Here is a 12468-nt window from a genome sequence, read left to right on the forward strand (position 1 = left end):
GCTTTTTGTTACATTTTTTTGGGAGACGAATAAAAGAAAAATCACTACGATAGTACACTGCATTACTTATGTAGTGCATTCTACTAAGCCTATGATGTCAGCGCATTAGACTCTGCAGCAGGTGGAGCCTAGTAGGCTAAGTAACATGGCAGATATGGAAACCTTTGTCAGGCTTCCGGCTGCCATAATAACCCATTGGTACCCTGCAATTGCACAGCGGGTAACAGAAGGAGCCCCTGTCATCTGCTTACATGCTGCAGTTCAAAATTGATTGTGGCATGTAAGGGGTTAAACTGCCGGGATCTGAGGTTTCTCCTGACGGTTGGAGCATTGCGAGTAGTCAGTCAAGCCACCGACTTAAAAAAGATGTATGTGCAGGTTTAAAGCCTATTAGTGAGGTCAGTAAAAAGGTGTATTGTGGTCATGAAGAGGTTAAGTGAAGGGACAGCACTGACTTTGCTGGATGTTTTGCCCATGTAGTGATGGCAGAAGACCTGCCATCCATTGCAGAAAATAATTGCAAATGGGCGCGCAAGAGATCGCGGATGCATGTGGATTTCTGCGCGGATGTATGCATATGTACAGCGTATCATCCGCACGGAAGAAAGATCTCTCCCCTCCAGCCGGCATTCTGGCTTTTCTATCTATTTTGCGCTGTTAATTGTGTATGGGCTGCGGGTCTCTCGCATCCATGGGCATCTATTGAGGCCGTCTGTGTAGAATTCACATTAAAATAGAGCATGCTGCGATTTTTCTTCTGCTTGAAAATGAGAAAATACATGCCTTTCAATGCCTGCAATTTACTGCGGATCTACCATGCTGATGGCGGTTGCGGAATCCGCAATTCAAATACAGTCTTGTGAGACCGGCCTAATGCACTACAGTACATGATACAATGTTGCTGCTTCCAGTGCAAGGTGCAATATTGTTGCCTGTGATGCATGTTATTGTTTTTTCAGTGTATGACACAATGTTGTGGTTCTTTCTAGTGTACACCCTTTTATTAGAGACCCCCATCTAGCAGCACATTGGACCTACTTTGGCTTTCAGAACCTCATGAGTTCACCATGGCGTCCATCCACAGGTATCTGTGGACCCAGAATGTGCCAAGAAATCATTCCCCACTCCACCACCTTGACAGAAAGGGGTCATCGATTCATTCTGCAGAGTGTAGTATTATCTGTAAAATCTGTGGCCATCAGCTTCCGCGGGTAGACGGGGTTTCGGAAGCATGCAGTTTAACGCACCATGTGACCGTATCCTCAGAGGTGATACAATGTTGCTGTGCTATACAGTACATGAGTTGTTTCCAGTGCATGATGTAACGTTGTTGTGCCCAGCACTTGTTACTGTTCTCAGTGTATGATACAATGTAGCAATAGTTGTTTATAGTATATAATACAATATTGCTTTTTTCTCACTGCATGATACTATATTGTTTACATTGCTTTGACCTTTGCAGAAACTTGTAGCCCAATCTAACAAACTGTAATAAATGTGAGCCCTTAGGACGTATTTCACACAGCAGAATTTGGGTCAGTATTTCCCATCAGTATTTGTGAGCCGAAACCAGGAGTGGAACCTAAACAGCCATGAACTATAATGGAAAGCTTTGCATCTCTTCCGTATTTTGGACCCACTCCTGATTTTGGTTTAGGAATACTGACCAGAATACACAAGTGCGAACGAGCCCTTACACAGTATTTGCGTTGCTGCTAGAAAAATCTGCCCACAATTCCTCCATCGATGGAGCAAAAGCCCCTGAGTGCAGTGCATATAGTAGATGAGTGATAATTACTGATCTCAGTCCTTTCTGCACAGCCTCTACATCTATAAGCTGGAGTTTCTGGTGTGAGGTTGAACCAAAACTCCCATCAGGGTGAAGCAGCACTTCCATCATCCTGTGCTCCCCTCCTCCACCCTGGCATATGCATGCACACTGCCATTTCTGCTTGTGGTGATTAATATTACCAGGGGGATGCTCTTATTTCTGGGGAGGTGTTGCAGAGTGGAATAGGCTTCGTGCTTGCTCCTCAGCGTCCCCCTCATTGATTAGTGGTGTGCGCCTGGATCTCATTCTCCTGGAGCTTGCAAACGCTCAGTCTCACACCAGCCTTTCAGGGAGCTGCACAAGTTTCAGTCCCCAACAAACTGGATGAGGATTATTTGCTGCTTCCAGTCTGGGGACTATTCTGCACATAACACAAATGGATGGGATTTTTGCATTGCTGGCTTGTGTGCTCACAGCTAAAGCAGGTAAGATTGGCAGGGGATGGGCATCGCCTACTGTACTGTGCAGGTGGCATCTATTGTACCATTGTCTTTTTTTATGCTATCATTGCCCTGCTTTGCTTGCAGGGTGTGTAGAGTAGCCCCTGACCACGACTGCTTGGTACAATGTGTAAGATGCTTGCCTGGCACAGCTGCGTGTAGGTGGCGGATGTATTGTCATGTGCAGGTGACATATAATCTTCCATTGTCTTTATTGTGCTGTAGTAGTTGTTGCTATTCAATCTGCAGCTGCGTTCTCCGTTTGCAGGGTGGGTATCATCTAATGTTGCATGGTACATCACTGGGTAAGAAGCATGCATGGCACAGCTGGGTGTGCGTGCTCCTTGCATGCTGTTTTTGCATTGGTCTGATGTGCAGGGACTGTGCATGGCACACCTGAACTGATTGCACCTTAATAGTCACTCAGTTTTAGGATGAAAGTGATGCAGCTGTGCTTGAAGGCATGTCAGGTATACAACTCAGCTATATATAGGCTGTAGCTGCACAAGGTGCCAGTTTCTGATTCTGCTATTCCTGCCCAGTGGGCAAGGGTAGGCATCACTAATTCAGCAGGGATCAGATCCCCAGGTGTAAAGTGCGGGTTATTTTAGTGGGTTGCATCCTCAGGAGAACAGTCCTTGTACCTGTACTTTCACTTATGCCATCCATAGGGAGACAAAGGTCCCAGCCTATATCCCTGGCACCACTGCCCCTTACTATTACTTGTAGTTAACCCTTTAGAACTTTTTGCATTCAAATCCCCGGTTTCATCCCTTTGCTCTGCGCAGGATGCGCTGTTCAGCTCTGAAATGACAGATGTCACCTTCTCCATCTAGGACATCAGCTTTATTGGAAGTCAGTGCAATCAGCCACTGCAGGAGCTGCTCCAGAGATGTCCATAATAATCTGTACTCTGATCTCATTTAAATGTCAGCTGCCTGTCTCCCTCATTAATAAGGGACACGACCTGTAAAATGGCATGTGAGGGGGGGCTATTTTATCTAGACAATGCCACCTGTATAATACCTGCCTGCTCCCAGCCACTTGCATTCAGGACTGTGCTGTATGCAGTGTGACCATCACTTCTGCTGATAAGCTTGGGCTAAATGTTTCAGACATGATTATTTTCTGGAATGACAGCCCTATCCCTGAGTAATGGTGCAGGTCTGCATAGGGGGCACTGACAGCCTTGTCATCATCTGCTGTGGAATATTGCACTGGAATATCCATGTTTCCACTAATACGCACTCTAATCAGATATTTTTCAATCACAGCAGTAATATAGGTTAGCTGTTGGTGTCCTCATTGCACCATCACTCCAGTCTCTGCTCTGCACTTGGAAAGCAGAAGAACTTGTGTGCATCCATGTAGGATATCTATATTGTATATTATTCAATTCTTCATCGCAAATACATATATTATGCCTTCTCCCAGGCTTCTGTGAACCAATATAAAGTATCCGAATGCTTAGCCCAGATCCCAGTCTCCTTGCCTCTGGCTGTGGATTGTGTTCTTTGAAGTGTTTTACACAGGTGAATTAGTCAGAAGACCGCTCACCACCCTTCAAAGGACTCCTATCGCCAGCATTTTCTTGATTAGCAATAGAAAAAGTCCACAGGAGAATCATTTCCCATTAATATTTTATGTATTTTCGGTCTGGGGGAAGCTGCAGGACAGGGGATGACTGCTTAATAAGTCTGGGGGAAGACGAGGCTGGAAAGAGGATATTGTGCGGTTATCTAGAGGCCTCTCAGTTTAGGGGTTACTATTTGGAAGAGGGTCTAAAGGGTAACTAAGAGGGTTTATATTAATTATTGGGAGAGCTTCGTAGTGGTGGGGAGAGTATTATCATGGGTGGACATACCTGTTTTTGTTTTGTTTTTTGCCTTACAAACTGTTACTATGTATGATTTTGAGGTGAGAGGGAAACTTCACTGTAATAATTGCAACGTCCAGCCTAAGGAAGATGTACACAATCTATACAATGCATCCAATTTCTGGAATTTGCCCCTTTGAGTTATTTTCAAGATGCTGGAAGGTAGGGGGCACCGCATTTTACCCCAGATGTAAATTGTTAGTAAATTCTTAATAGGGTTGTATCAAGGTTCTCTTTTAATACCTATCCACCGTATAGGTGGCAAACCTCTCATAGGTGGGGGTCCCATGATCCCCTCTTTGTTATTGCTGGCTTGCTGTACCCACCCGCAATGATGTCAGATTGAATGGAGTGGTGGTCACTGGTCACACATGTTCAATGCCCACTCCATTAATTTCAGTGGGGCAGATGGAAGCTCTTGGTTATCTCCGGATGTCCCACTGCAAATGAATGCAGCATCACTGCGCATGTGCGACCTCCACTATGTGCAACCTCCACTTCACTGCAGGGGATGCAGAGGATGGGGGACATGGGACCCCCCAGGATCATGGGGGTCTCAGCGGTTACACTCCACCTATCTTGTGATTAGCGCATCTTAGTACAACCCATTTAATGATAATCATGAGATCAGTCTTGTAAAGGGCCTCTTACAAGGGCCTCTTACATGGGCCGATTATCATGTGAAAAATTATTAGATTGAGCAGAACGCCACAACCAAGTCCGTGTAAACCCGTGCAACAAATCCTAATTCGCTTGTTTATCGTTGATCGCATCTTTTATCAGTCATGCTAATCAAGCAGCGTAAATAGTCATTGTTCGCATACAAGACGAATGCGCTCTTGGCAAACCAATGATCACTTCAAGTAGCAAGATTGCAAAAAAAAATGTAGCTGATCCTCCGTGCGTGTAAATAAATGTCATCTGAATGCTAACGACTGAATGCTCGCTGCTCAATTGGCGTCTGCTTCCAATGGTTTTATCTCTGTATATAAAAGGGCACTGAGGCCGGGGTCGCACATCCTGGCTGTCGTGGCGGACTTTGTAACTCGCACCGCGCCTCAACCACCAATACACAATAATGGCACCCATTGATCTAATGCACAAGTAAAGGGGGCTTTCCTGACACTTGACTCTTCCCTGTATGGATATACACTATGTTGACACAAATACTAGGCTGCACATAGAAAGTGAAGAAATTGGGTTTTATTAACATTTCTCAGTCTGGTGTTGGCCTCTTTGGCCTCAATGACTGCAGTAACTCCGCGCCCGCTTTCCACCAAACACCATAGATGTGTGGAAGGATCTGCCTCCATTCCCGGAGGAGCTTCAGATGGTGATGTGGGGGAATAAGGGTATGTTGGGCACAGATACGGCGTTCTAATTCATCCCAAAGATGCTCAATGGGATTGAGATCCGGACTTTGGGCCAATGATGTCTGCAGACGTTCTGCTCCTCCACACTGTGTGCCGTATGATATGGCGATCATCATATTGGTGGAGACAAGGAGCTGTGCCAGAGTATTACCACAGGGGAGATGATGCCACATTGTCCGGATGTCTCTGTACCCATTGGTGGTGAGGGTAAACGTCACTATAACCAATGTATAACCAACCAGTCCTTCCCAGCAGAAACACCACCCCCTGACACCATAACAGAACCCTCTCCAAACCGCACTGTTGGGACAATGCAGTCATGTAGAAACTGCGCTTCAGGCAACCGCTACACCCAAGTGTCGCCATCCGAATGGAAGATAGCGTCCTGTGATTCAGCCATCCACAACACTTCCATTCACTTACAGTCTGTCGCTTCAAGCCCCATCGCAGGCGCCGCTGTGCATTCACTGCAGTGATGTTGTGTGCCGCCGCTCGTCCATAGTAAGCCTTCACATGCCGTTCCCTATGGAAGGTTCTGGTACTAATGGATGTCCAAATGTCCTGTGAGACCCCCTAAGCGAGGGCAGACGATGTATGTGATGTCTTCACAGCTCCTACAAGGCTTTATTGTCCACGTTCTATTATTTTACGAGATCTCCCTGACCGTGGCGGCACCGCACACACTGGATGGCTTCTATCTACCAATAACATGGCCAACATTGGATTCTGGAAGGTGCAGAAGCTGCGATGTCTGTACTGATTGGACGGTGACATCCCATCCCAGACCCCGTTGTCGGCTCTACACCTGGTGACATCCCCCTGCCAGACCCTGTTGTCAGCTCTACACCTGGGGGCATCCCCCCACCGCCCCCCATTGTCAGCTCTACACCTGGGGGCATCCCCCCACCGCCCCCCATTGTCAGCTCTACACCTGGGGGCATCCCCCCACCGCCCCCCATTGTCAGCTCTACACCTGGGGGGCATCCCCCCACCGCCCCCCATTGTCAGCTCTACACCTGCTGACATCCCCCCACCAGACCCCGTTGTCGGCTCTACACCTGGTGACATCCCCCCGCCAGACCCTGTTGTCAGCTCTACACCTGGGGGCATCCCCCTGCCAGACCCTGTTGTCAGCTCTACACCTGGGGGCATCCCCCCCACCGCCCCCCGTTGTCAGCTCTACACCTGGGGGCATCCCCCCCCACCGCCCCCCATTGTCAGCTCTACACCTGGGGGCATCCCTCCACCGCCCCCCATTGTCAGCTCTACACCTGGGGGCATCCCCCCCACCGCCCCCCCGTTGTCAGCTCTACACCTGCGGGCATCCCCCCCCACTGCCCCCCATTGTCAGCTCTACACCTGGGGGCATCCCCCGGCCAGACCCCATTGTCAGCTCTACACCTGGGGGCATCCCCCCCGCCAGACCCCGTTGTCGGCTTTACACCTTGGGGCATCTGATGGTTTCTGTACTGGGGTCTCTAGTGGGGTCCTCTCCTTTATACCTGATGCCCACACTTCATCGGACCGCTAGGGGGCCAGTACTTCTGTCACCATAGTGTATAGACACGTGGAGTTCAAGTTAGCAGATGATGGCTGACCGGCTGCTGTCACACATATATGTGGTTTCCTAGCGCACATACATGTTTTATAATGCATGACATGAGTAGCTGTGATAAAAGTAAAGGTGCTGCACGCTTGGTATGAAGCTCTGTGCCCACACTTCAGGTACGGATTTCGGCCATGTGTCAAGAACCCCCACTTCAACTGCACCGTGTGACTAGACCCTCGCAGCTCTCTCCGGTCGCCCTTTGATGCCTGCCTATGTACTAAGTCCGCATACGATATTCTGTACATCTCTGTCTGTAGCACACGATCGCATCTGTGTCTAATCCTAATTACACCAGAGGAAAAATAGAATAAATCTCTCTGCAATAATGGTTAAAATCGCAATTACTCGGAGAACATCTCCCAGCGAAATCATCTCCTAATGTGATTCCTTTTCAGAAGTGAGATTGGCGCGGGGTGTCCAAGTCTCATGAATTTTAATGCTCAAAATAGTATTGTTTTCCATTTGCAGGTGCTAACCCTGTAATCAGGAGAGCTAAGTAAGGAGGCACTTACATAAAATTGGATCATCTACTCCGCGCTTCACTTGTGATTTGGAGTTATTCAGATTTGCGACGTGCAGAAACTGACTTGACATGTGCCGGAGATTAGAGCAGCTTAACTCCTCGCCTGCTGGAGCTAGAACGCTGCGCTATTATCATTCATGGTCGTTATGCTTGGCTCAAGCTGAAGTTTCTGGGCCCTAAAGGAATATATATAATAGGGCCCCATCTATCATGTACCATTTATTACACTGGGGTCCTCTCACAGAGAAGCCGGGGTGCAACTGCTACTCCCGGATCCCCAATGGCGACAGCCCCGGAGATTATACAGTGAGCCATTACTACATTAGGAACACTCACTTAATAAGTTGGCTCACCTGTTTGGGCGATTGCGGCTTTCAGACATCGGGGATTACAATCCACAAGGTGGAGAACATCCTCCATACTCGCCCCATGCGCACTGTCGCAGCTCCATCAGTTGGTGCACATTTTGTGGATCAGTAGGAGCAGATCTCACAGCCCTTTCCAGCAGCTCCCAAACCTGTTCCATGGGGTTACAGTCCGGTGGGTTCTGGGGGTCAAATCAATGTGGAGAATTCATTGTCATGATTCGAGCTCGATGACACAGAGCATTGTCCTGTTGGAAGATGGCACTGCGGTCAGGGAAGACTTCCCGACGATACGGGTGCAGATGGTCAGCTAACAAATAACTGTAGCCTTCACCATTCAAGCATTGTGGAATGATGACCAACGGTCCTAGACCATGCCAGGAAAACGCTCCCCAGACCGTGGCACTGCCACCACCGGCCTGTTGAACCCCAAAGATACACCCATGGGATACGGCTTCATGCTGTCAACACCAAAAACAAACCCGGCCATCCATATGGTTTAGTAGGAAATGGGACTCGTCACTCCAGACGTCCTTCTGCCATGTGTCCAAGGTCTATTGATATGTTTCCTGGGCCCATGCGAGGTGGTGTTGGCGATGATGCGGGGTCACCAGGATCCCCCTTTTTGGTATTCAGTTTTTGAACCCCAGTCAACGCAAGATATGCCATATGGGCATTGTGGAAGTTTGTCTAAATTCCTTGCTGTTGTACTGCTGGGTCAGTTGGTCCACTGTGGCACTGATATACCAGACATGCCACCCAATGCTTTCCTCTAGGATCAACCACATCTGACCTGGCGCTGTGTGATCTTCTGTAGGACATCTGTCCATGGTTCACCCAGTCTTGGTATATTCTTGATACCGCGGTTTATGAACAGCCAACAGGAACAACTGTTGCAGAAATACTGGCATCACCCCTCCGGGCACCAACAAGCTGCCAGTGGTCAAACTCGCCATGTTTACCAATGACTGCCAAAGGCTATCTTCTGCTGCGCAGAGGAGAGGTCAGCAGATTATCTGAGAGCAGATCGCGACGCGGCAAATCGTGATACCCATTACCGATCACAAGATGTCACACGCCAGCTGTTCCTAATGCAGTAATCATCCAGTCTGTATATATGTCAAACATCCATTCAAATCACAGGGATGGCAGAGGTGGAGCGTGCTGACCTTGTGGGGAGCACTGACCCGTCGGCTCATGTTTCTAGAGAATAGATATCTGAGGATATAGAGGACGTCGTAGACTGAGCGTTAGAGTGGAAGAGCCGGGCTATCAGCAGCACAGAGTATTACAGGAGATCGTGTGGTGGACGGTGACGTGTAAGATCCAGTTATGTGAGGACGGGCAACTTTGTGATTATGGAGAGACCAGTGACTTGTAGATCTACCATGGAAGACTAAAGCCCTTTTGATCTTCCGTAATATCATGTCGCTGAGCACTTTTTTGTTTTGTTCCGAGAATACTGTAAGGGGTGACTGACAGATGTAGCAGAGCTGAATCTGTTACTTTGTGTGACTTCTTTATGGATTTTATGGGTTGCAGCAGATTTACCTGCAGTCTCGTATGAGCTAAGGAATCTGATAACGAGCCTTAAAATAAACAAATCTTGTTATTTGTATACTTATTTGCAGCGCTTTAAGGTAATTCGTTTATTTCACCCCCAACACCAAACCGGGTGCTCATTTTACCGAACTCAGAAGGATTTAAGGCTGATTCAACCTTGAGCCGCTACGTGAACCATGTGGGGATTGAACCTGCAACATTTAGGTCGTGAGTGAGAGCTTAGGACTGCATACTGCTGCCGTAACACTCAGCAACACACTTAGCTCTGCTACATACAGATCTACAGCTGCCGTATGGATTTTGGCTCCTTTATCTTGATGAGCTCATAAGACCCTCTGTTTTGTTCCCTGGCTTCTGTGCGTGGAGGGTTCATGTAGGCAGATCAAAATCCATCCAAAAACCAGTTACTCAGTTCTATCCATCTGTTGCTTTTTTCATGACGCAGAAATATCCATATTAACTCCTATAATTTGTACTTCACACAAAAATCCTTGATGTTAAGAATGTTTAGTTTAAGGGTTCTGCCCTGAGGCTCATAACGCGAGTGCTCTGATATGATGGACAACGCCCCCCCCCCCCATGTAGAGGATTATAACTACTATAATACTGCCCCCTATGTACAAGAATATAACTACTATAATACTGCCCCCTATGTACAAGAATATAACTACTATAATACTGCCCCCTATGTACAAGAATATTACTACTATAATACTGCCCCCTATGTACAAGAATATAACTACTATAATACTGCCCCCTATGTACAAGAAAATAACTACTATAATACTGCCCCCTATGTACAAGAATATAACTACTATAATACTGCCCCCTATGTACAAGAATATAACTACTATAATACTGCCCCCTATGTACAAGAATATAACTACTATAATACTGCCCCCTATGTACAAGAATATAACTACTATAATACTGCCCCTTATGTACAAGAATATAACTACTATAATACTGCTCCCTATGTACAAGAATATAACTACTATAATACTGCTCCCTATGTACAAGAATATAACTACTATAATACTGCCCCCTATGTACAAGAATATAACTACTATAATACTGCCTCCTATGTACAAGAATATAACTACTATAATACTGCTCCTATGTACAAGAATATAACTACTATAATACTGCCCCCTATGTACAAGAATATAACTACTATAATACTGCCCCTTATGTACAAGAATATAACTACTATAATACTGCCTTCTATGTACAAGAATATAACTACTATAATACTGCCTTCTATGTACAAGAATATAACTACTATAATACTGCCTTCTATGTACAAGAATATAACTACTATAATACTGCCTTCTATGTACAAGAATATAACTACTATAATACTGTCCCCTATGTACAAGAATATAACTACTAAAATACCGCCCCCTATGTACAAGAATATAACTACTATAATACTGCCTCCTATGTACAAGAATATAACTACTATAATACTGCCTCCTATGTACAAGAATATAACTACTATAATACTGCCTTCTATGTACAAGAATATAACTACTATAATACTACCCCCTATGTACAAGAATATAACTACTATAATACTGCCTCCTATGTACAAGAATATAACTACTATAATACTGCCTCCTATGTACAAGAATATAACTACTATAATACTGCCTTCTATGTACAAGAATATAACTACTATAATACTGCCTTCTATGTACAAGAATATAACTACTATAATACTACCCCCTATGTACAAGAATATAACTACTATAATACTGCCCCCTATGTACAAGAATATAACTACTATAATACTGCCCCCTATGTACAAGAATATAACTACTATAATACTGCCCGCTATGTACAAGAATACAACTACTATAATACTGCCCCCTATGTACAAGAATATAACTACTATAATACTGCCTTCTATGTACAAGAATATAACTACTATAATACTGCCTTCTATGTACAAGAATATAACTACTATAATACTGCCCCCTATGTACAAGAATATAACTACTATAATACTGCCCCCTATGTACAAGAATATAACTACTATAATACTGCCCGCTATGTACAAGAATACAACTACTATAATACTGCCCCCTATGTACAAGAATATAACTACTATAATACTGCCTTCTATGTACAAGAATATAACTACTATAATACTGCCTTCTATGTACAAGAATATAACTACTATAATACTGCCTTCTATGTACAAGAATATAACTACTATAATACTGCCTTCTATGTACAAGAATATAACTACTATAATACTGCCTTCTATGTACAAGAATATAACTACTATAATACTGTCCCCTATGTACAAGAATATAACTACTATAATACTGTCCCCTATGTACAAGAATATAACTACTATAATACTGTCCCCTATGTACAAGAATATAACTACTAAAATACCGCCCCCTATGTACAAGAATATAACTACTATAATACTGCCTCCTATGTACAAGAATATAACTACTATAATACTGCCTTCTATGTACAAGAATATAACTACTATAATACTGCCCCCTATGTACAAGAATATAACTACTATAATACTGCTCTCTATGTACAAGAATATAACTACTATAATACTGCCCCCTATGTACAAGAATATAACTACTATAATACTGCCTCCTATGTACAAGAATATAACTACTATAATACTGCCTTCTATGTACAAGAATATAACTACTATAATACTGCCTTCTATGTACAAGAATATAACTACTATAATACTGCCTTCTATGTACAAGAATATAACTACTATAATACTGCCTTCTATGTACAAGAATATAACTACTATAATACTGTCCCCTATGTACAAGAATATAACTACTAAAATACCGCCCCCTATGTACAAGAATATAACTACTATAATACTGCCTCCTATGTAC

At 44.8% G+C, this 12468-nt stretch overlaps 1 protein-coding gene across 3 annotated transcripts in view; it reads left to right on the forward strand.

Moving 5' to 3' along the window:
- Positions 1-2005: 2005 nt before the first annotated feature.
- NELL1 (neural EGFL like 1) overlaps positions 2006-12468 on the forward strand; it is a 674819-nt gene continuing 664356 nt past the window's right edge. For 2 of the 3 annotated variants that reach the window (XM_066583597.1, XM_066583598.1), the window contains exon 1: positions 2009-2256. In XM_066583597.1, coding sequence (XP_066439694.1) covers positions 2208-2256 — 49 coding nt within the window. In that variant the 5' untranslated portion in view covers positions 2009-2207. Of the gene's footprint in view, positions 2257-12468 lie in introns of all 3 variants that reach the window. The other variant, XM_066583599.1, reaches the window with a different exon arrangement.

The sequence above is a fragment of the Eleutherodactylus coqui genome, chromosome 11, assembly GCF_035609145.1.
Source record: "Eleutherodactylus coqui strain aEleCoq1 chromosome 11, aEleCoq1.hap1, whole genome shotgun sequence".
In the NCBI taxonomy this organism is placed as follows: Eukaryota; Metazoa; Chordata; class Amphibia; order Anura; family Eleutherodactylidae; genus Eleutherodactylus; species Eleutherodactylus coqui.